This window comes from Suricata suricatta, chromosome 9 (genome assembly GCF_006229205.1).
Source record: "Suricata suricatta isolate VVHF042 chromosome 9, meerkat_22Aug2017_6uvM2_HiC, whole genome shotgun sequence".
Taxonomy (NCBI): domain Eukaryota; kingdom Metazoa; phylum Chordata; class Mammalia; order Carnivora; family Herpestidae; genus Suricata; species Suricata suricatta.
The window spans coordinates 32,924,666-32,951,448 of NC_043708.1; the positions used below are offsets into that span (position 1 = coordinate 32,924,666).

The 26,783-nt window shown below is 32.3% G+C and overlaps 1 protein-coding gene across 7 annotated transcripts in view; it reads right to left on the reverse strand.

Annotated features, from left to right (window-relative positions):
- The window catches only part of GPHN (gephyrin), a 608,842-nt gene that overhangs the window by 239,481 nt on the left and 342,578 nt on the right, over positions 1 to 26,783 (reverse strand). For all 7 annotated transcript variants that reach the window (XM_029951674.1, XM_029951675.1, XM_029951680.1 and 4 more), the window contains one exon: positions 19,555 to 19,649. In XM_029951674.1, coding sequence (XP_029807534.1) covers positions 19,555 to 19,649 — 95 coding nt within the window. The remainder of the gene's footprint in view (positions 1 to 19,554; positions 19,650 to 26,783) is intronic.

A 26,783-nucleotide genomic window follows, 5' to 3' on the forward strand; every position in this document is an offset into this window, starting at 1 on the left:
GTCTGTTTTCTATGGTATAAGCATAATTAACTCAGCTTTCTTCTGTTTTCCATCTGGAAATATCTTTTTCCATACTTTCACTTGCATTCTGTGTGTGTCCTTACATCTGAAGTGAGATTCCTGTTGGCAGAATATAGTGGGGTCTTGTTTTTACTAATCCATTCAGTCACCCTATGTTTTAATTGGAGAATTCAGTTCATTTACATTTAAAGTAATTACTAATAGGTATGGATTGCCTGCAATTCTGTTGGTTTCTTTGGCTGTTTTGTAATACCTTTGTTTCTTCTTTTGCTCCCTTCTTTTGTGATATGATAACTTTCTGTAGTGGTATGTTTGGATTCCTTTCTCTTTATCTTTTGTGTGTCTCCTATAGGTTTTTGCTTTGTGGTTACCATGAGGCTTACAGAAAACATATTTATAACAGCTGATTTTATGTTGATAACAATTTAAATTTGGAAACATTCTAAAGCTCTACATTTGTACACCCTGCACTACATTCTATTTTTAGTGTCACAATTTACATCTCTTTAACTTGTACATCCATTAATAAGTTACTAAATAGTCATTTTTTTAATACTTCTGTCTTTTTTTTTTTTTTTTTTTTTTTGAGAGACAGAGAGTGAGCAGGGGAGGGGCAGAAAGAAAAGGAGAGAGAGAGAATCCCAAGCAGGCTCCCTAACATAAGCGCAGAGCCCTCACCAGCATGAGATCATGACCTGAGCTAAGATCAAGAACTGGAGGCTTTGCTTCAGATTCTGTGTCTCCTTCTCTCTCTGCCCCTCCCCCTCTCATGCTCTGTCTCTCTCTGGATCAAAAATAAATAAAACATTAAAAAAAATTAAAAAAAAAAAAGAACTGGAGGCTTAAATGACTGAGCCACCCAGGTGCCCCAGAACTTCTGTCTTTTAACTTTCACATTATATGTATAAGTGATCAACCCACCACCATTACAACATTAAATTATTCTAAATTCAACAATATATTTACTTTTACCAGTGAGATTTACTTTTATTTGTTTTCCTGTTACTAATTATTACCCTTTTGTTTCAGCTAAAAGAAATCCCTTTAATATTTCTTGTAAGGCCAGTATAGAAGTGCTGAATTCTTCAGCTGTTGCTTGTAAGAAAAACTCTTTCTATTTCAATTCCGAAGGACAACACTGTTGGGCAGAGGATTCTTGTTTGGCAGGCTTTTTTTGTCTTTCAGCACTTGAATATTTTGTGTTACTCCAGTCTGGCCTGCAAAGTTTCTGTTGAAAAAATCTACTGATAACTTATAAAGATCCCTTGTATATTAAAAAAAAAAGTTTTATTCTCTTGCTGCTTTTAACTTTTGACAATTTAATTATAATGTGCCTTTCAGTGGGTTTGTTTGGATTCATCTAATTTGGAACTCTTGTGCTTCTTAGGTTGGATGCCCATCTCCTTAGGGGCATTTTCAGCCCTTAGTACTTCAAATAAGCCTCCCACTTCTTTCTTTTTTCTCCATCTGGGATCTTTACATTGTGAATACTAGTCTGCTTGATGGTGTCTCACAAGTACCTTAAGCTATTTTCAATTTTTTTTCTCCTCTGATTGGATGAATTCCATTGCTCAGTCTTTAAGTTTGCTGATTCTTTCTTTTTCTTCTAGTGTTGTTAAATCCCACTACTGACTGTTAGGTAGTCTTCAGCTATGTGATCTCTGTGTGGTACCTCCGTATATTCTCTCTGTTGAAATTCTTACTTTGTTCAGATATTGATCTCCAGACCTTGGTGACCATCTTTGTGACCATTATTTTGATCTCTTTATCAGGTAAATCATCTGTCTATCACTAATGTCTTTTTATGAGGATTTATCCTTAAGAGTCTTAAGTGTCTTACACTTTACCTTAAGTGTCTACAGAGAACTTGACTGACACACGCCCCTTTGTTCTTTGTAATTTTATACAGCAAGTTCATCCCATCTGTGTTAAAGTAGTTTCCTTTTCTAAGGATAATGGCCATGAATTTATCCTGACAATAATGTTGTATTTCAATATATTTGTAATATATCAAGTCCTATGGAACTAGGACTTTAATTTCCAATTATAAGAATGTAACTCTATTTTCCAAGAACCTTGTTTTAAGAATATTCCTAGTATTAAGTCCCCTCACCACAAAGTTATTGGCAAATACAATTCAGTTAATTCTTTTTATTATAACTTTTTGGTAAATAAGCCCAGACCTATTATATCTCAAATAATACATCATCTACCCTAGGATGACACCCTAAATAGTAGTGCTAATAAATGTATGCATAAAAACACCAATCAGTATTGTGTGTACATAGAAAATAGTTATAATATCTAGATTACTACTTTCTGTGTGTGTTATGCATGTGTGTATGCATGTGATATAATTAAAAACCATAGTATATATTCGTGAGAGACTGTATCTCTTACCTTCTCTTAATCTTTTTGGACTTTTATTTTGCCACTTTTTAAAAAAAGTCCATCAGTTTCTCTGAATACTTAAAAATTTGAGATGTCGTTTTTCATCTATAGAATGTCCAGAGTCATGGCAAAAAGAAAATACTTTCACTTTATATAACTCTTTTGTTTAATAAGGTATTTTTACAAACACTATCTCATTTAATAATTTTCAAAAATACAAGTACTACAGTCTTAGCATATTCCAGCTAAGGAATATTAAGCAACTAAGGACTTGCACTAAGTATTATGAGATAAATGCAACTCACATCCTTAGAGAATTTACAAATGTAATATAAAACATTAAATGGAATTTGCAAATGTAATATAAAACATAAAATATAAATAACTATAAGATAGTAGGTGATGACATAAATTGACAAAAAGTACCATAAGTTCAAAATAAAAGCATTAAACTTTTCAGTGAGAATATGAGGTAAGTCTTCATGGAAAGGTAACATTTGAGTGATTTTATAAAGGAAAATATTTCAACAGGTAGGAAAAAATGGGGCAAGGGTAAGAAAAAGACAATAGTTTAGATGGAGAAGAAATACAAGGTAATAGCACACAGATAAAAAAGAACCAAGTACATTTTGGGTATACTAAGTTTTTCATCTATTGGGAGCACAGTGTGAGGACTAATGTGAGGTAAGAGTACCAGTGGAATGATGTCATGGTCTGATAAATTAATAACTTCCAAAGTATAGTCTCTGCACCAGAACATAGCATCATTTGGTAATTTTTTAGACATGTAAAATCTCTCATATTGTCCCTCTCCTTTCCTTAATGCTTCTGATCTACTCTTTACTATTAATGTAATCCTGGGTTAGTTACTTAGTTTCTCTAATGCTTAGTTTTCAAAACCTGAGTTATTGTAATATAATCATTGAATTATATAATGTATTGTATAATGCCTAGTACATCATGGATAATCAATAAATACCTGGCCCTTTTTCTCTAAAAAAATACATTGGGATTAGATGAAGAAGGTCATGAATTCACTGTAAAGACCTAGACCTCTTTTTTCTTTGTTTTTAACTTCAATTCCAATATAGTTAACATAGGTGTTAAATTAGTTTCAGGTGTACAATATAATGATTCAACAAATCTATACATTTCTCAGTGCTCACCAAGGCAAGTGTAATCTTAATCACCTTCACCCACTGCCTCCATCTCCTCACCCACCACCCATCTGGCAACACCAATTTATTATCTTTATTTAAGAGTCTTTTTTTCTCTTTTTGTTTGTTTCATAAAGTCCATATATGAGTGAAATCATATGGTACTTGTCTTTCTATGAGTTATTTCACTTAGCATTATGTCTTCTAGATCCACCTATGTTGTTTCAAATGACAAGATTTCTTTCTTTTTATAGCTGAATAGTATTCCATTGTACACATATATACCACATCTACTTTATTCATCTATGGATGGGCACTCTGGTTCCTTCCATATCTTGGCAATTATAAACGATGCTGCAGTAAATAGTGCATATATCTTTTAATTCGTGTTTTAATTTTCTTTGGGCAAATATCCAGTGGTGAAATTACTGGATTATATATGGTAGTTCTATTTTTAATTTTTTGAGGAACCTCCATATTGTTTTCCATATTGGCTACAACAGCTTGTATTCCTACCAACAGTGCATGAGGATTACTTTCGCCAACACTTATTAATTCTTGTGTTTTTTATTTTAGCTATTCTGATAGGAGTGAGGTGGTATTTCACTGTGGTTTTGATTTGCATTTCTCTGATGGTTAGTGATGTTGAGTATCTTTTTATGTATCTGTTGTCTATCTGTATGCTTTCTTTGGAAAACTGTTTGTTCATGTTCTCTGCCCATTTTTAACTGGATTATTTCATTTTTTGGTGTTCATTTGCATAGCTTCTTTATATATTTTTGGTACTAACCCTTTGTAAGATGTATAATAAATATCTTCTTGCATTCCTTAGGTTGTCTTTTTGTTTAGTTGATGGTTTCCTTTGCTTTGCAAAAGCTTTTTATTTTGGTGTAGTCCCAACAGTTTAATTTTGCATTTGTTTCCCTTGCCAAAGAAGACATATCTAAAAAAATGTTTCTATAGCAGATGTCAGAGATTACTGCCTATGTTTTTTTTCTAGGAATTTTATGGTTACAGGTCTTAAATTAGGCCTTTAATCCGTTTTGAATTTATTTCTGTGTGTGTCATGTAAGAAAGTAGTCCACTTTCTTTTCAATATAGCTGTTCAGCTTTTTTTAACATCTTTTACTGAATTTTACCTATTGTATGTATATTCTTGTCTCCTTTGTCATAGACTAAATGACCATAAAAGCATGGGTTTACTTCTGGGCTCTCTATTCTGTTCCATTGATCTATTTGTCTATTTTGTCCCAGAACCATACTGTTTGGATTATTACAGTTCTGTAGAATATATTAAAATCTGGGATTGTGATACCTCCAGTTTTGTCCTTCTATTTCAAGACTGCTTGGGCTATTTTCCAGCATCTTTTGTGATTCCATATAAATTAGAAGATTATTTGTTCTGGTTTGGTGGAAAACGTTGCTGGTATTTTAATGGATTGCATTAAATCTGAGATGACTTTGGGTGGTATGGACATTTTAACACTGTTGTTTCTCTCAACCCATGAGCATGTAATACTTTTTCCATTGTATTATCTTCAACTTTTTCCATCAACGTTTTATAGTTTTCCAACTACAGGCCTTTTACCTCTTTGGTTAGGTTCATTCCTAAGCATCTTACTTTTTTGGGTGCAATTGTAAATTGGACTATTTTCTTAATTTCTTTCTGTTACTTCCTTATTGGTGTCTAGGAATCCAACAGATTTTTGTATATTAATTTTGTACCTTGTGAGTTACTGAATTAATTCATCAGTTCTAGCAGTTCTTTGGTGTAGTCTTTAAGGTTTTCTATACATAGTATATGACATCTGCAAACAGTGAAAGTTTTATGTCTTCCTTTATCAGCCTCGATGCCTTTCATTTCTTCTTCTATTTGCTCTGGCTAGGACTTCCAGTATTATATTACTTAAAAGTGGTGAGGGTGGACATTCTTGTCTTGTTCCTGATGTTAGAGTTTCATCTATGGTCACCAGGACATTAGCTTATAGTTTTTCATTTTTTTCCTATTATTTTCTGGTTTTGGTAACAAGATTATTGTAGTCTCATAACATGAATAAGGAAATGTTTACATTTCTATTATTCTCAAGAAGCGATTATGTAAGATTGGAATTACTTATTCCTTGAAAACTGTATAGAATATGGCTCTAAAATGAACCAAACTTTTTTAAAAATAGTAGTTTTTAAAAACAACTTTAGATTTACTGGAAAGTTGAAAAGATAAAATATAGAGAGTTCACATATACCTTGCTCCAAGTTTCCCCTATCTTTTAACATCTTACATTAGTATGGTACATTTTGTTAGAATTAATGAAACAATATTGGTATATTATAAGTAAATTCCATACATTATTTATATTTCCCATTGTCTTTTTTCTGTTCCAGGATCCCATCCAGATTACCCTACTATAATATTTAGTTTTCAAGTCTTTTGATGTTCCTCTTGGCTGTGATAGCTTTCCAGACTTTCCTTGGCTTTAATGACCTTGACAGTTTTGAGAAGTATTGGTCAGGTATTTTGTAGTGTGCCCCATTACTCAAGTTTTCTGATATTTTTCTCATAAGACTAGAATGTGGGATTTGGGGAAGAAGACCATAGAAGTAAAGTGCCATTTTCATCACATCATATCAAAGGTACAAAAACATATCATGATACATGAATGTTATTGACTTTGATCATCTGAAGTATTTGTGAGGTTTCTCTACAGTAAAGTTACTCTTTTCCTTCTCATTCCATATTGTACTCTTAGGAAGGAAGTCATTGTGTACAGCCCACATGCCCCCTTCTTTGAGGTAAAACATATACATGAATAATTTGGAAATCTACATGAAAGGTTTCTTTCTTTTCCCTCAGTATTAATTTATTCAATCATCCATTTATATCAGTGTGGACTCATGGATATTGATGCCTTACGTTGTAATAATAATAATTTTGTTGCCCAAACTGCTGCATGAAACTTTGGCCATTGGGAACTTTGTCAGTTGGCTCCTATATTCCTTTCACACACATCCATCAGTGTGGGTTTTTGTTTGCTTTCTGGAACAATTCATTACTTTTGGTGCTCTAGGCTTATCTTGTATATTTCTTGCCCTAGGCCTGGAACCAGTCATTAATCTGAGGAGAAATTCCTTTTATTGGTAAATGGTATTAGAAACCAAGATCTGAGCATTAGGTATGTTTGTTTTTACCAAGGTATTGTTTCTTTCAGACTCTTTCTGCTAAGAGAACAAAGGAATATGTGTGTATGCTAACTGTGTACATACACATATCTATAAATATTTCTACATATAACCATTTGTATCTTATTAAACTAAACATGAATCCACACTGATGTCTCCAACTCTAAACACATGGATCATTCTAGCCTCCTCCCATTGTAAATATGTGATTTTCTACTCTATCAATGAGAAATGTGGTTCCCACCATTCACCATCCATTTGCTCGATTGTTGAAACATATACAGTAAACATATGTAGTAATATCAGCAAACATATATAGTAATATCAGAATTGCTAACTCAAATGTCCAATGGATAGAACTATCAACTAGAATAAAGTCCTTATGCGCAGTTCCTTTACCTTTACCCTTACAAACACCAGTTAGATCCAAAGGTGCAGTAGTATCCTCACTCCCTCCCTTCTACAGTTTTACTTTCTACAGTTTTAGTTACCCATGATCAACTGCAGTCTGGAAGCCGATGATCCTCTTTGTAACATATTACTGGAAGATCATTAGTTGCCTAACACTCTGTCATACTGCCTATGTAATTCACGTAACGTCATCATATTACATAGGCATTTTGTCATCTCACATCACTATAAGAAGGGTGAATAGAGTACAATAAGAAACTTGGAGAGGGAGACCACATTTACATAACTTTTATTACAGTCTGCTACTATTGTTGTACTTTATTGTAAGTAATTACTGTTAATCTCTTACTGTGCCTAATTAATAAACTAAATTTTATCACAGTTAAGTATTTACAGGAAAACAGCATAGTATATATAGGGTCTGGCACTATCTGTGATTTCAGGCACCCATTGAGGATCATGGAATGTATCCCTGTGGATAAAGGGGGACTACTATATTTAGGTTAGTATCTTTTCCCTCGAGCTCCTTCAGTGAGATTGGTTCCTATATTTGTAATGCAATTAGTTTCTCTTGTCAGTCTGCATTATTTTCTGGGATATGCCAACTGCCTAAATGTTGTGTTTTAAAATTTTTTGCATATATTAAGCATTTTTTTTGTGAAGTTCTGTGAGTTATGACAAATGCATAATGTATGTTTCCATATTTCATCCCTATAGTAACATGGAATATAGTGTTTTTGCCTTCCAAATGGGCTGTGATTCATCTATTCCTCTATACCTCTCTTCCCACAACTCCCTGGCAGTCACTGATCATTTTATTGTCTATACTGTTTGACTTTTTCCAAAATGTCACAAAATTGGAATCCTATGGTATGTAGGATTTTCAAATTGGCTTTTTATACTTAGCAATATGCATTTAAGATTCCTCCACGTCTTTTTGTGGCTTGACACCTCATTTTGTTTTATCACTGAATAATATTCCATTGTATGGATGCACCACAGTTTGCTTATACATTTATATCTTGGATGATTATGACTTTTAGCAATTATCTTACAAATGTTCATATGCAGATTTTTACATGGGCATAAAATTTTCAAATCATTTGTGTAAATACCTAGGATTCTTTGTTTATTTTGGATACAAGTTCTTTTTTAGATATTGTGATAAAAGAACTAGATGAAAAATCAATAACGATATAGAAAAACTCAAAAGACACCATCCATTATCAAGATCTAATTGACATACAATAGTCCACCTGACCAAACAATCTACATTCTCCTCCAGTGCTCATTGAATATTTACCACGAGAGACCATATCCAAAACCATAAAAATAAACATCAACAAGTTTAAAATAATTGAAATCATACAATGTGTTTTCTGACCATAACAGAATCAAATTAGAAATTGTTATTGATAGCAGGAAAACTCGCATACACTTTGAAACTAAACCAAGTTTATAAATTTCTAGATTACCAATGGAGCAAAGAAGTCTAAAAGGAAATGAAAAAAAAATACTGCATTGATTAAAAATGAAGAGACAACATATTAGAATTGGTGGGACGACATAAAACAGTGTTTCTAATACTTACATTAAAAGAAGGTAAAGTCTCAGATCAATATAAGCTCTCACCTTAAGGACTGTATAGAGCAAAATAAACCCCAAATCAGATAAACAATGAAATCATAAAGAGCAGAAATTTGCATATGCCAAAATAACAGAAAAAACCCCAATGAAACAAAAAGCTAAATTTATGAAATAATCAATAAAACTTAAATAAGTTAAGCAAGACTGAGACAGAAAAATAAGGCAAATTACTAACATATGAATGAAATAAATATATTAGTATAAACAATGAAGACAAAAACATAGCATAATAAGAAGATACTAGGAAAGCTCTACATAAAACATATGAACATAGATGAAATAAACATAGATGAAATGGGGGAAATCTGTGAAAAGCACAAAATGCCACAGTCAATCAAATATAACATAATTTGAACAGCTTTATAACTTTTAGGGAAATTGAATCTACAGTGAAAAAACTCTAGAGAAATAAATCTCCAGGCCATATGGTTTCACTGGTACATTTTACAAAGTGTTCAAAGAGAAATTAATATAAATTCTACATAAACTCTTCCAGAGAAGAGGGAACACTTTATTTACTACTTTTTATGAAGCTAATATACCTTGATAAGTAAATACAGATGGAGTAAAATAAACCTGCAGATTAGTATCTCTTACGACTATATATGTAAAAATTCTTACCAAAATGTTAGCAAACATATTTGAGTAATATAAAAAGAATAAAAAAATATATGATATAATCCAATGGAGTTTATTCTAAAAATGTAAGACTGGTTCTATATGTAAAGAGGTCAACCAATATAATCTACCATACAGACAAAAAAATAGATCACATAATTTATGTATAAAAGCATATAAATATTCATTCATGATAGCAACTCTGAGAAAAACTTGGAATAGAGTCAGAAACCTTCAAATTTTAAAGCTTTTACAAAAAGCCTACAAATGACATTTTACTAATTGGTGAAAGACTGAAAGCTTTTCCTGTAAGATCAGGAAAAATAAAGGCTGTTCATTCTCATCATGGCTACTGAACACAGTGGTGGAAATTCTAGTCAGTACAACTGGCAAGAAAGAAGAAAAAAATCAAGGCAGGCAGATCAGAAAGGAAGAAATAAAATTGCTCCAACTTGAGATGACATGATGGTCTGTCTAGAAAATATGAAAGACTCTCAAAAAATACCCTCTTAGATTGCACTAGTATTTAATCAAGCCTGCAGTACATAAGCTCAATATACACATTATATTTCTACAAAGAACAAACTGGTGGTTGCCAGAGGGTAGGGGAGTAGGGGGAATGGGTGAAATGGGTGAAGAGGATTGGGAGGTATAGATTTCAAGTTATGCAATAAATATGTTCTAGGGATGAAAAGTACAGTATAAGGAATACATAATCTTTTATGGTAATAGACAGTAACTATACTTGTGATAAGCATAGAATAATGCACAAACAAATTATATTGTATACTTGAAAGTGATGTAATATTGTGTGTCAATGATACTTAAATTAAAAAAATAACAAATAAAATACTATTTACAGACTCCTTAGTACAATATTGCATGTTAGAAGCTTAGAAGTTGCCACTCCATCCTAATAACAAGTAACAGACTAAAAATCAACTATTTTTGGATCTGCAAGAGAGGGGAGACACAGGGCAAACTGTTGTCTCCATGACTGGAGAGGCCAACAAGCATATATAGAAAGTTCTGGCTTACCACAGCAGAGAATCACAAGGGAAACAGCTGCAGGAAACAGTGCTGAGGTGGGAAAACCTGAGTTGTAACGGATGAATTGCTGGATGCTCAGTATGGTCAAATGGAAGTTAAAAATTCTAAGACGAACTAGTCACAGGGGACCTTCCAAAATATTGTGAAATTTACCCTCAGGAGCATAATAAATTGATGCTCCTACAGTAGATACTGACGAAAAATCCTTCTGCTTCCAGCAAGGGGAGAAGAAACGAACCATTTTGAAACACTGTTAGCACTCTGTTCTTAACAAGGCATGGCTTCAGAGCTAACTAGTTAACCAGAGCATAATCTGCTGGGATATTATCAGAGACTAATGACCTGGAAGACACAATATACCCAACTCCTGCTCACTTTAGCCATGCTGTCCCACCTAAGGTTGGGGGTGGTGGTGAGAAAAAAACTATCAACACTTGTGAGGTACAGAGGCACAGGCTCATTAAAGGACTGAGACCTGATTGTAAGGATACAGAATACTTCCCCTCCTCCCATATCTCATCACCATATTAATAAAGGACTATTTAACACAGTTCCTTTTATGTGAACAACAGAGAAACCTGTTGTATTGTTGGTGAGAATGCAAACTGGTGCAGCCACTCTGGGAAACAATATAGAGTTCCTCAAAAAGTTAAAAATAGAACTACACTATGATCCAGGAATCACTACTATGTTATTTATGCAAAAAATACAAAAATACTAATTTAAAAGGATGAATACCACCCCAATGTTCATAGCACCATTACCTACAAATTAGCGAAATTAGAGAAACAACTCAAATGTCCAATGACTGATGAAAGGATTAAAAAAGATGTGGTCTACACACACACACACACACACACACTACTCGGCTATTAAAAAGAATGCAATCTTGACCTCTGCAATGATATTGATGGAAAAAATTACAAGGCATACTAAAAGGTAAAAACATAATTTTTAAATGATGGAGCAAACATCAGAATCACATATGGCAAGGATGTTGGAATTATCAAACCAGGAATTTAAAACTAAGATCAATATGTAAAGGGCTCTAATGGATAAAGTAGACAGCATGCAAGAGTATATGGGCAATGTAAGCATAAAGATAGAATCCAATGAAAGAACTAAAAAGAAATGTTAGGCATAAAAAATTAAACAGTAATGAAGAATGCCTTTGATGGGCTCCTTAGTAGAGTAGACATAGCTGAGAAAAGAATTTCTGAATTAGAGGATATAGCAATAGAACCTTTGAAAACTGAAAAGCAAAAAGAACAAAGACTGAAAACAAAACAAAATATCCAAGGACTGTGGGAGAACTACAGAATGTATAACATATGTGTAATGAGAATACTAGAAGAAGAAAGGAACAGAAGAAATACTTGAAACAATAATGCTTGAGAATTTCCCCCAAATTAATGTTAGACACCAAAATAGTCAGAGAACTTCAAATAAGATAAATGCAAAAACAAAGAACAAAACCAAACCAAACCCCAAACTACACCTACACATACAATTTCAAACTACAGAAAATCAAAGAGAACGAATCCTAAGTCAAAGGGAAAACAAAACAAAGCTTTACCTAAAGAGGAAGAAAGATAAGAATTAACTTGACTTTCCCTCAGAGGCCATGCAAGCAAGAAGAAAGTGGAGAGAAATATTTAAAGAGAAAAGAACAACGAACTTAGAATTCTGTACACTGTGAAGTTATCCTTTGAACAGTGCAGTAGAAATAATTGTTTCTCAAATAAAAATTGGAGGTATTTGTTGCCAGTAAATCAGCCTTGAAAGAAATGTTAAAAGAAGTTCTTTAGAGAAAAGGTAAATGTTATAGGTCCTTACACAGAACATAAAAGAGGGAATAAGTAAAAGTAAAGTAAAAAATTATTTTTCTTATTCTTAATTGATTTAACATATAATAGTTTGTTCAAAATTATGAGACCAACAATATATTCATTATATGTGCTTATGCATATATTTTATGTGTATATGTATGCTTATATACAAGTGGAATGAATGACAGCAGTTATACAAAGGATGGGAGGAAGGAAGGAATTAGGATCATTTTGTTATTACAAGGTATAATTATAATGTATACCATTTGAAAGTGGACTTGGGTTAGTTGTAAATGTATATTTTAAAGCGTTTTTAATGTTTTTAAAATTTATTATTGAGAGACAGAGACACAGAGCATGAGTGGGGGAGGGGCAGAGAGCGAGGGAGACACAGAATCTGAACCAGGCTCCAGGCTCTGAGCTGTCAGCACAGACCCTGATGCAGGGCTTGAGCCCACAAACCGCGAGATCATGACCTGAGCCGAAGTCGGCTGCTTAACCGACTGAGCCACCTAGGCGCCCCATGTAAATGTATATTTTAAACTCCAGGGCAACCACTAAAAAAAGTAAAACAAGAAGTTTAATTGATATGCTAAGAAAGAAGAAAAAACAGAATCATATATAAGGCTCAATTAAAACAAACAAAAGGCAGAGAAAGTGAAAGATAAAAATAGGAACAAAGAATGGCAACAAATAGGAAACAGTATTGAATATGGTAGACATTAATCCAACTATGCTAATAATCACTTTGAATGTCAATGGTCTTAAGACACCAATTAAAAGACAGAGATTGTAAGAGTGGATTAAAAACACAACCCAACTAATGTGTTATTATATAACACAACCCAAATATATATATATTGTTTACAAGAGACCCCCTTTAAACATATAAATATAGATTGAAAGTAAATGGATATATATATAGAAAAATGTATCATACTAACATATATAATGATAATAATAATAAAACAGGAGTAACTATAGTAGGTTCAGACAGAGCAGACTTCAAAGCCAGGACAGTTATCAGTATTAAAGAAGGACATTTATAGTTTTAAAGGGGTCAATTCTCCAAGAAAACATAATGATCTTTAACAAGCAGTCACCTAATAACAGAGCATCAAACTATGTGATGCAAAGACTAAAAACTACAAAGGGAAAAAATTAAGCCCACTATCGTAATTGCAGACTTCAACACCCCAAGTCAGAAATAGACAGATACAGCAGGCAGAAAATCAGCAAGGACATACTTGAACTCAACAACTCCATCAAACAACTGGGTATAATTGACATCTATAGGCTACTTCATCCAACAATGACAGAATACACATTCTTCTCAAGCTCATGTGAGACATTTATCAAGGCAGACTGCTTTCTGGGCCATGAAACAGAACTGATTCTACAGTTTTTATGGAGAGACAAAGGATCCCAAATAGTCAACACAATACTGAAGTAGAATAAAGTTAATGGACTCTGATTCCTTTCTATAAAGTTATAGCTAGTGTAGTATTGGTGAAGGAACAGCAAATAGATAAATGTAAAAGAATAGAGAGCCCAGAAATGTAGAAACACATAAATATAGTCAACTGATCTTTGATAAAGGAGCAAAGCAATACAATGGAGCAAAGATAGTCTTTTCAATAAACAGTACTGGAACAACTGGCATGTATGTGTGAAAAAAATGAATCTAGACATAGACTTTACATCTTTCACAAAAATAACCTCAAAATGGATCACAGAACAAAATGGAAAATACAAAAGTATAGAACTAGAGGATAACATAGTAGAAAACCTAGATGAGTTGGGTACAATTACTTTTAGATACAACACCAAGGGCACAATCCATGAAAGAAATAATTGTTAAACTGGACTTCATTAAAATTAAAAATTCTGCACTTGGAAAACAATGTCCAGAAAAGACAAGCCACAGAATGGAAAAAAATTATTTACAAAGGACACATCTGATAAAGAAATATTAATCAAAATGTACAAAGAATCCTTAGAGCTCAACAATAAGAAAACAAACAACCCAATTAAAAAATGGACCAAAGATCTTAACAGACAACTCATTAAAGAAGATATACAGATGGCAAATATGCATATGAAAAGATGTTCAACATCATATGTCATCACAGAAATGCAAATTAAAGCAATAATTAGATAACACTACACATCTATTAGAATGGCTAAAACTTGGGGCACCTGGCTGGCTCAGTTTGTGGCTCTTAATCTCAGGGTTGTGGGTTTGAGTCACACATTGTGTGTAGAGATTACTTAAAAATAAAATAAATCTTAAAAATAAAATAAAATAAAATAAATTTTTAAAATAAAATCTTAAAGAAAAAAAGGAATGGTTGAAATTCTGAACGTTGACAACACCAAATGCTGTTGAGGACATAGAACAACAGGAAGTCTCATTCATTGATGGTGGGAATGAAAAATGGTATAGCTATTTGGAAGACAATATCACAGTTTCTCAGACAACTAAACATACTCTCACCATACAATCCAGCAATTTTGCTCCTTGGTATTTACCCAAAGTAGTTGAACTTATGTTCACACAAAAATCTGCACAGGGGTGTTTATAGCAGCTTTATTCATAATTGCCAAATCTTGGAAGTAACTAATATGGCCTTCATTGGTGAATGGATAAATAAATGGTGGTACAACCAGACAATGGAATATTATTCAGTGCTAAAAGGAAATGAGCTATCAAGTGATAAAAAGACATAAAGGAAACTTAAACATTTATTACTTAGCAAAAGAAGCCACTCTAGAGAGGTTACATATAATAGCTAGATGACATACTGGAGAAGTCAAAACTATGGAGACAGGAAAAAGATCAGTGGTTACCTGGTATTGAAAGGGAAAGTGGATGAATAAGCATAGCACAAAGGGTTTTTAGGACAGTGAAATTCTCTGATGGATATATGTTAGAATACATTTGTCAAACACATAGAATGTACACTACCAAAAGTGAACCTAATGTAAATGTAACAAATCACTCATACATTGTTGTGGGGATATAAAATGGTGTAGTTATTCTGGATAATTTGGCAGTCTATTATAAAAGTAAACACACAACTGCTATATGACTCAGCAACTGTTCTCTGGGTATATATCCCAGAAAAACAGAAATTTCTATTAACAAAACCTGTAAACAAAATTCATAGTAACTTTGTTTATGAAAGCTAAACTTGGAATTAATCCAGATGTCCTTCAATAGAAAAATTGTGGAACAAGCTATGACACATTCATTCCAGGGAATCATATTCAGCAATAAAAAGCAATGGAGTGTTGATTCATGTAACAATTTTTTGAGTCTCTAGGGAATTATGCTGAATGGAAAAAAAACAATCCAAAAAGATTATATACTACGTGATTCTACTTATTTAAATTCTCAACATGGCAAAATATAAAAATGGAGAATAGATTAGTGGTTGCCAAGGGGGCTGGGTAGGAGATAGGTAGATATGGCAAAAGAAAGACAAGAGGAGGAATACTTGCGGTCATGGAATTGTTCTTAATCTTGACTCTATCAATGTAATATGCTGAATGTAATTTTGTGTGAGTTTTACAAATTGTCACCATTGGGGAAAACCTGATAAAGGTACATGGGATTTCAAAGTAAGTAAGTATTTCTTACACATGTCAATCTACAATTATCTTAAGTAATTCCACCAAACATTTAAAGAAAAACAGACACCAATTCTCCTCAAACTCTTCAAAAAAAAAAGGAAGAAAAGGGACTTTCTAACTACTTCTTTGAACCAGCATTGACTTGATATCAAAGCCTGGCAAACAACAAGATAAGAAAACTACAGGCCAGTATCCCTTATGAACATTGATGTAAAAATCTTCAACAAATACTAGCAAAACAAATTCAGCAGTATATTAAAAGGCCTATACATCATGACCAAGTGGAATTTATCCCTCCCTACACTGGAAGGATGGTTCAGCAATCAAAGTAATATACGACAGTAGTAGGATAAAAGGGAAAAACACATTTAAATGTTTGGTAGAATTCTCCAGTGAAGACATCTGATACAGCCATTTTATAAGTAGGTAGGTTCTTGATTACTTATTCAATCTCGTTACCAGTTACAGATCTATTTGTATTTTCTATTTTTTTCTGATTCAATCTGAGTAGGGTTTGTGTTTGTAGGAATTTGTCCATTTCATCTAGGTTATCCAATTTACTGGCATACTAATTGTTCATAGTACTCTCATATAGTACTTATTTCTATAGAATTGGTAGTAATGTCCTCATTTTTGTTTCTGAGTTTAGTAATTTGAGTCTTGTCTCTTTTTTTCTCAGTCAATATAGCTAAAAATTTTCAATTTTGCTCATCTTTTCAAAGAGTCAATATTTGGTTTAGTTGATTTTATGTATTGTTCTTACACTTCCTATTTTATTTATCTCTGTCTTAATCTTTTACTATTTTCTTCCTTCTGCTAGCTTTGGGCTTAATTTGTTCTTTTTCTAGTTCTTTAAGTTGTAATGTGATATTGTTATTTTTGAGGTCTTTCTTTTTTTTGTTTTTAATGTAAGCATTTATAGCTCCAGCTTTCCCTGTTAGCATTGCTTTCTCTGAATCACTTAAGTTTTGGTAGGAAACACAGAGCCAGAAAACAGTGGAGTAATATTTTTTATAGTGCAGAAAGAAAATAACTGTCAATCCAGAATTCTGCATCTAGTGAAAACATCCTTCAGGGATGAAGGTAGAATAAAGATATTTTTAGATGAAATAACTACTATGAAGGAAAGCTACTGAAGACTTTGTCATAAGACTTGCTCTCAACCAATAATAACACCACAACAGGGATGAACACTTAAATAAGACTTATGAATCCGTTGTTGTTCCAAGTACTTTATATGGACTCACTTAATCCAACAAGGTTGTTACTGTTAACATGTTCACATACAGATGAGAAAATGAAAACAAAAAGATATTAAGTAGCTAGTAAGTAGTAGAGTCAGAATTGAACCCAAGCAGTCTGGCTTCAGAGATGATGCTCTTAACTATTACTTGACACTGTCTTGTAACTATCTTGTACAAAATAATTGGAGTTTATTTACTAAAGTCGATGAAACCCATTTCAAACAGATTTAGAAATTAAAAAAATTATTTTTATTTAACGTTGCTTTCTATAGATAACAATTGGAAGGCAAGGCAACAACTTGTATGACTTTACTTTAAAAAATTGTATAGAATGAAGATGAAACACTGATTTACCAACAGTAATCATAACAATAAACAGTTTTTGAGTACTTACTATATGTCAGAAGTTGTTTTGGTGTCTGAGGATGTAAAGATGAATATGATAAAGCTCCTGTTCTTAAGGATTTTATACAAATTAGGTAATACATACAAATAAGTATATAATTACAATGTAACATGCACTATAACAGAAGCATGTACAAAGCCCAAAGTACATACAAGGTAACAATGCTATAGAAAGGCAACATCAATCTAATCATGGCTGTTTTAAGACAGTAATATTTTTAAAAGGCCTTGTTCACATAAAATGAACAATTAGGAAAATATTCCACAATTTCTTATGCATAATATACATAGACTACTATTTCTGTTTTAAACTTGTAAATAAACTCTGAGTTAAATAAGCAATGAACAGAAAGAAAAGCAAGAAGAATCTGTTATCATCCTGTGTATTTATTTTAATTTTCAAAACCTTCAGCATAAAGATGATGGGCTTATTCCAAAGTACTTAGAATCAACTCCTGCTGATTAATTTTCTACTCACTCAATAGTCCAGTGCTCAGGAATTATGTGGATTCAGAAGGTAGAAGAGTAATTGAAAAGAAAATCTTTCAATAAGATGGAAAGTGATATTTCTATACCTAAAGAAAGCTATACAAGAAAAGCTTTCTAAAAAAAACTATACTGAACTTAGTTACCTTAACAGTTGCAAAGAACAAGTTCTCTAAGTAAACTGTGGGATCCTTAAGGTGAGGATTATGCCTTATTTTTCTTTCTACCCTTAGTAACCCTAAGGGTTAATAAGGGGCTTGGCAAATAGAGTATTATTATGTTTGCTGAATTAGATTTTTATTATAAAAGAATGAACAAGAGATGAAGTTTAATTTTTTCTTGACTATATTCCTTATATGTCAACAAAAAGTTCTTTTATGTTCAAAGGCCACTACTGAATTCCCTAGAGAAGAGGGATCAAATGGGACCCTTGACCTCAGCAGTGTAGATATGGCTAAAAAAAGAACAGCTTAAAAGAATCAATGTAAATTCCTTAAAGATCACCATGGACTTTAAAATTTACATTTCTACATGCTACTGTAATTCTTTTTTGCTCTTACTAAAATGAAATGTTATAATATAGTACATGTGACAGCAAAGAGAATGCAGTAACTAATGACCCATTCACATTTCCCTGTAGCTGTGCTTTAAGTAGTTGCCATTAATGGGATACACACCCTGTCTAAGGGCATTATGATTATATTCCATATGTTACATATATATATTTAGTCTTATATTCATATTGTACACAGGATGAACAAATGGTTATACATGATGATTATGAATCCCTAAATTATAATGTTGCTATATAGTTTTAGATTGCTCAGAGATCAACTGTCTATCAATCAATGATGATTAAGTCAACAGGTCCTCACAAGTTAATACTTGGGTCTTTAACTTAAATGATGTATGTTGCCCTCATTAAAGAAGATTTTAATCTAAGAGTTACTAAAACAATAACAAATAACTAAACCATCAATAGAAATGGATCTCAACATCTATGTCAACAAAGGAAGTTTTAAATATACTAAATATACTAATTCAGTTTCCTTTTATGACCACACACAAACATGCCTATTTAAAAATTTCTAACAAAGGAAAATAACTTACTGAAAAAAAATTCTAGGGTTTAGTTTTATTAAGTTAGCATTTAATGACAATTAATTAATATTAATTGATGATTACAAATAATCACACACAAAGGTAATTTTACATCTTAATAAGCTGGACTCTTCTCTGGGTTAGGATTGACAACTTTTAGTATAATCTAGTATTTTCTAAAAGTTTAAAGAGAGTGTCTAAAAAAAACTTGAAGGAAACAGGTTAAGATTTAAGTAGACAGGATACTAAGACTCTTAACTCTGGGGGAAAAGGGAGCAAATTTAAGTGTCATTGGCTAAAGTTTCTTATGTTAGTCAGTCTATTGTAGTGATTAGTGGTATGGAATTAATTTTCTTTGCAACATGTTGGTGACTTTCTTACCTAGAGAGCATGCCCAGAGGTGTAACATTAAGTGATCCCATCAGCATTGCCAGGGCCATCCCTGGCGCTTCCCGTTCTATTACTTCTTTTGTGGCCTGTAATTAAAGATTAAATAGCAAACTGAGTGAAATAAGCCAAAAAGAAGGAAGGCAGAGTAGTAAAATTAACTTAAAAATAATTATAAATCATGCTTTCTATAAACCATACTTTGTAGTTCCCCAAACATTGTTTTTAAGGTATCAAGACTTATTTCTATGGGACCACGAAATAAAAGCTGAGAACCAGGACATCCAGGGAACTTTTATGTATTAGCCGACCTTTCTTATTTCTTATAATTCAGAGCTATTTGATGTCAGTCTCATCTAATAAACTAAATTTTAAAATGAAATCTTAGATTTTTATAATAACTCAATGATTTTCACAGGGCAAGAAATTTGGGTATTTTTGTCTATTACACATGAAATAATTAATCCCTAAAACCTGAGATGATTTTGCTTCTGTCCTAGCTCTATGATTTTATGATATAATTAATAGGGACTCAGGAAGTCACCAAGTTAACTTTCTCATGTTTTGGGTAGAAAAAAAAAATCTAAATTTACCATCTTTCATATTTTCAACATAAATCATCTTAATATTTTTAAAAAGAATTAATGAAGTGATAGGTCTTAAGTATAAAAAAGAAGTTTTAAGATATGGCATTCTTAAGCAAATGTGGTTAAACCTGAAATAAGTGAATGAAGAAGACAGAAAAATTTCACTTTCTAAAAGGCAATCAAAATAGATACATATTTATCATATTGTGATGGTAAAGATATGTTTTATGCTCAAAGTTAGGCCTGAAATACATGACTAAATGCATTCTTAACCCTGTTTCTACAGATGTAGCAGGTTACAGTAATTGGGAGATATAGAAAAAAGCTTGTAAAATAAATTATCCCAGTAAATAAGAAGAAAGGCAAATGAAATAAAAGATAAATTATGTTAGAATATAGAGAAAGACTGATTTTTAAAATATTTTATTAGAAGTAGAGGGACAGTGCTAAATCAGATTGTAGCTCTGGGCAAATTTAGGTTAAGGACTTGGCAAAATAATTGAAATGTATCAAGTATGTGTTAGATGCTGTTTGATGTTACAAATAAACTTTTAAGTTGCACATAAATTATTTAACCCCTTATAATTATACAGAATAAAGGATTACCAGAATTGATGTGATCTACTAGTCCACTGAATCCCAGCATAATGCAATATTTAACAATGGCAGAATTTTTAAAGTAAAATTAACACTACCATTATGCTTTCCAATAAGACCTGCTTTAAAAATAGAGGGCAGTAGGCAGGAGAAAAGGAAATTCTTAAATTCCTAAGCTTGGGAGTTAATTATTTTTATTAAATAGATAGCTAAAAAATGTAAAGCTAGCATTATCCAGAATCTATCCTTTGTTTTCCAAACTCAACTTTCTGGTATGATCCTGAGGTCTCCTGCGAAGAAACACTATTTCCATGGGATTAACTGCTTTATTGATGTTTATGACCTTTCCTCAGAGACTGTAAATCGTAGAGCCTTAAAAACCAACCATGTCGTATTACTGAGAACACTCTTTAAAGGAGTTTTGGATAGGGCGAACATTTATTTCATTATCTGCTTGAAAAAGTCACATAAGTAGTGTTCAACACTTAATGAATTTGAGATCCACGTAAAGATGATGTACTCCAAAGTATAGGAGCATACTTTATTTAAGGACAAAGAAAGAAAAAAAAATAGCTGAGAAGTTTTTCACTTAAATAGATACCTCAAATAAAAACATTTATCCATCCATGCAACAAATATTTATTAAGCATCTACTATGTACCAGGTGGTATTCTAGACATTGATGTTACACTAGTGCAGAAAACAAAGAGTAAGTTCACCATCACCTACCACATGAAAAACCTGAATGACAAATTGTAAATGAGAACTATCTACAAGAGATGTAATTCACTAATTTTTATAGATTCTCTAAAATAAACCACTGGATTTGACTGGACTGCAGTGGTGTACCTACAATGTCTCTTTTCACTTTTCTAAGAATTGTTTTACTATATGCAGCTGGATCCAATGAAATGGCTCAGTGAAATTCATATTTATATTAGGAAGTATTTAAGGCTACTGTATACCACTTTGCAACGTGATCCTCTTTAGGAGGAACTATAGGAGAAACTTTCTGGAACCCCTGTGCTACCAGTTTTTGTTTGTTTTTAATTGTGATGCTTGTGAATCAAGTTACCCTTAAGAACAGAGTCAAATCTGTGGATACTTTTTAGTAGAGCACACAACCTAATTTCATCTTATTTTTCCTTGCCTTATTTCCCCACATCTATGCTATTAAAAGTTCTGTTGTTGTTCTATGTATTTAGGCAAACCATCCTAAATATTTTTCAGAGTATTAATAAATAGATGATGGATGAATAAATGTATTCTTTACAGAGGTCTTCATCTTTTTCTAAATGTAATTTAGGGAGGATAATTAATGGTGAAGCCCTCTAGATAATCTGGGCCTATAGACACAAATTTTGCTTGTTTTAGAACATAAAAGAAAAATATATATTTTGGTGATGCCACTAAAAGGCACTAGCGTCTACAGTGGTTAGTGCGTAAGTGTCCGACTCTTTCTAGGACTAAACACAAACCAACCTTTTTGATATGATAAATATATATATTATATATGTATTTATATATCATTCTCTTGTTGAGTAAAAATGAAACCAATGAAAATAACAATATCAATTTCTGAATTCTTTGATATATATACACACATACATGGTATTTCTAAATAACACACAAAATGGTTTTATACATCTGTATCATATTATCTTTTCCATAAAACATTAGAATCGTTCTATTTCCTTCATATTTTCTCTTCCTCTAAAGCTGTTCGCTATAGCAGGAAGATCACCGTCTGGGAAGCCAGACAATGCCACAACACAGTTACAGCTCATGGGAGTAAGAGCTGGCTGTGTTGTAGCACCTATCACAGTGCCCGGCACGTGGTACATATACTCAATAAATATTTGTTGAATAAAAGAATGAATAAATAAACCAATATAAGTTTGAAACCCAGCTTTATCACTTAGCTACTCTATGAATTAGAACAAAATATTTAACTTCTTGGAGCTTCAGTGCACTTATGAATAAAATGGAGATAATATTAAAACATACCTACATCTTATGAGAACTTAATGATATAAGTAAGTAACCTAGCATGGAATAGGCATTCAATACATGACAATTTTCTTTATACCTCTTCTTTCCAATTCACTTTACATCCTTGCAGTTTTGAGAAAATAGGAAAAATACAAAAATCCAGTAATGAAACCTAGAAACAGTGGTTGAGAAGCAAAGATGAGAGGAAAGAGAATGGAGAGCAAGAACCTAAATGTAAGAAAACTGGCTAGTGGGAGGAATTGAGCATAACACTTATTAAATACTGGATCTAAAGGGAACAAGCAGCCGAATGAAGTGGGCATTAGAAGGTGGACAAGAGGGTAAAAACATCTATAAACCATAAATGAAAAGGTACAAGAAGAAAGCAAAGAGTAATGGAATAAAAATTTAGAGTAAATGAGAAAATTCTGTCTAAATTAGTAGAAAATAGAAACAAAAGAATGGTTTTAATAAATGTAGCTTTATCTGTATCTGTTAATGAGTAGATAACAAGCATTCATGATCAATAGGCTATTCAAAATAAATGGCAAAAAGAGAATGCCATTAAAAGCTTTAAATTTTTTCTTAATTGTTTCTTTCTTATACACTATTAATTTGATTATCAAATTCTTTGTTTCCTTGAGCAATAGCAGAAGTTTATATTCCTACTTCAGATATAACCTTTTCTGAACTAGTGTAGTCCAAAATAATGAGGTTTAATTGGATTAGCCACTCTCTTTAAATAAAACATTTCATATTTAACTTCTAAATACTTTCTAAACTATGAAACCTCCTATGGAAACTCACTTATTGTGATCTTTTTCTTTTATCAGTGACACTTTCAAGCCAACATTAAAGTAGAAAGTGCTTCAAAGATCGCTCAAGTTGCAAAAAAGGATGTCATAAACAATGATTTTATAGCCCAGGGAACTTGCCAATGAAATTCAGATCCATTTAATTTCATAGAGAAAACAATCTTAAAAAACGTTATTGCTAACAGGCAATGATGTTTAAATTTGTATAGGACACATGTTAGCTAAATGTAAATGTGTAGAAATTCCTTATATTCATGGTAACTGTGAAAAACCATTTGGTATAGTGCTTTTATTTATTTTTCTAGACATTTTAATCAACTGAACATAACCTATGTGTTAATATCTATATGATTATTATTTGACTATATAGATTTAATAAAATTTCCTAACAATTACTGCAGTGCCTTCTACTGATTAGTCTTAAATAACAAAGACTATTTTTAAAACTTTTTAAAAAGCTTATTTATTTATTTTGAGAGAGATACAGTGCAAGCAGGGGAGGTGAAGGGAGAGACAAAGAGAGTGAATCCCAAACAGACCCCACACCTTCAGCACCAAGCCTGATGTGGGGCTTGAACTCACAAACCCTGAGATCGTGACCTGATCCCAAAACAAGTGCTGGCCGCTTAACCAACTGAGCCACCCAAGCACCCTGACAAAGACTATCTTTGAAATGCTACCTAATAATATTACTAATGGTGTTATTAATAATTTTAAGCAATCAAGGTAGTATATGGTTAGAGCAATGGTTCTCCACATTTAGTGTGCATCAGAATCTCCTTGAGGCCTTGTTAATAAACACTGAGGGCTGGGCCCCATTCAGAGATTTTGATCAGGAAGTGTGGTTGGAGCCTCCAAATCTGCACTTCTAACAAGTTTCAGGTTGTGCTTGTGATGCTGGTCAAAGGACGAACTTTGAAAAACACATTATAGATGGAAAGAATGAAGTAGATTAATGATGATGTGTACCACTTGATCTAATCTTCATGATCACCTTATATTCAACTTTGTAAAGTAGACTGAAATAAATGTGAAGAGACTTCATCAGAGCAAAATACAGACCTACTGAGGAGATAAATTAGGTAATATTTTAATATTAGAGTAAAAATCAGTTTCTGGGCTACTGAGACTATGTCTTTATCATAGGTGATTAAAAGATTTCGAAGTATTACCGTAACTATGAAAAATCTCACCTTGTTTGCTAACATTTAGATCCCAACCAAGTTGGTAACCAATTTGAGAGTATATAGCAAATACTTCTTAACTTTACAACTTTCTCTTTACACAGTGAGTTATTTTTCACATTAATTTCCTTCTTTATCTAAAAACTTGATAATCAAATTATCAAACAAAAATGAGGGAACTCAGATGATAAAGAGATTTTCATGAGAATACTTATCTTTATATTCCACTTCTATAGATAGCACTACTTTACATTTCATTTCAGGGAAAGGTAAAAGATGTGATACTTCTATGGATTATTAGCATTTTTACATCTGCAATATACATTTATTAACTTTTGGCATTATGTGAAAGACAATAACGTTCTTTATGGTAGGATGTTAATTACATATGTCTTTCAATCTATATAGAAAAAATGTTACTCTTTCATGCTCCTTTGCAAAAAAGCTGATTTTGTAGATATGGGAAAATATTCTATTTTTCAAATCTGAAGATAACGTTGAAAGATGATACAATTTGAAACTGTACTATAAAGGAGGTGTCTGGTTAGTCAACAGGTGAGAATATAACCCAGTCTCTCTATTCCATCTACTCTGGACTTTTGTTTTGTTTTTTTTTTAATGTGGTTAGTAGCGTACAATATAAACAGAAACATAATAGATGCTTAAAAAAAATCTAGACATTGAATTCCTACTTTATTAATGATCACACATAATTACTTGGTATACCTAAAGCACTGCAAGTTTTAATATTTATATAACAACATAACATTAGTCTGTCCTTAAACATCTTAATTGGGAATAAAAGAAACAAGCTCCTACTTTAGGCCTATATGGATTGTTTGCAAATGGTTCAATGATTTTAGAAAGTCTCAAACTTTGCTCTTTTGCCCTATGGTGTGATAATTCTCACTGTGGCCTCTTTATAAAGTATCTACATTAAGAACATGTAATTATCACATTTAAAGTTCTTTCTACAAAATCAGGTTCTCACCAAAATAGTCACATGTGATAAAGTGAGAGGAACAAGGCATAGGTGAAGTAAAGGAAGTGGGATGAGTGGAAGAACTGCTGAGAAGAGAGAGAAAAGCAAAAACAGCTCCTGTTTTAATTATCATTATAAAGTGTTGTATTTTGTCATTTCATACCACCCTCAGTTTTAAAATTAGAAGCCAACTGGGAAAGAAGAAAATGAGTAAGTTGTTTCTAAAAACAGAGTAATCCAATATTTCTGTTATTTTGAGATAAACTTAACTCAGTTCCATTAGTAAATATGAGAGGAAAAACTGTGTACACCTAAGTATTTGGAGCCTACGGCATGCTATAGATTAAACAACTTGCTCTACAGTTTTGCTCATCTGAAGACTGATTTTAAAGCTACTTCCTCTCATTTTATGATCATCTCACTTTTTCTTCATTATCTATAATGTAAGAGTCCTTCATTATTCACATAGTAAGTGAATATCAGCTTATGTGTTTATTTTTGTGCCTCTGGAAATTTATCTATCTCTTGGTTTTCCATTTTTAGAGAGGGGTAATGATATTTGTTACTCTTCTTATAAAACTAAAGTATTAACATTATAAAGCATTTTTAGCTAACTAAAAGGGTGTCACATTATAATACTAGTATGATAACACACACTACATTAAATTTATAATGCTCTGAATAAAGCTTATTTCTCTACCACATTGGAGAGTTAAACATGCATAATATCATTTAACCACATAATTCAATAGTAGAAATATTCACATCAGAAGTTTTTATTTATGGTGCTTTTCTTACAAAATACCTGCGGATATTCTCTATTTAGTTAACACTTTCCTGTATTACATAATACAGAGAAGATTTATTACTTTTCTTTTTTAAAATTCTATGACTAATCCAAAGCCACAGGGCAAATCAACAGGAAACCCCAGAAAGGAACTCAGACCTGTAGACTCCAATTCTGAACTTAATCCATTAATCTATTATTATATGCTTTCAGTTTATATGACAGTGCACCCTATTCGGACACAGGATTTTTTTCCCTCTGCTTAACTAAAATAAAACA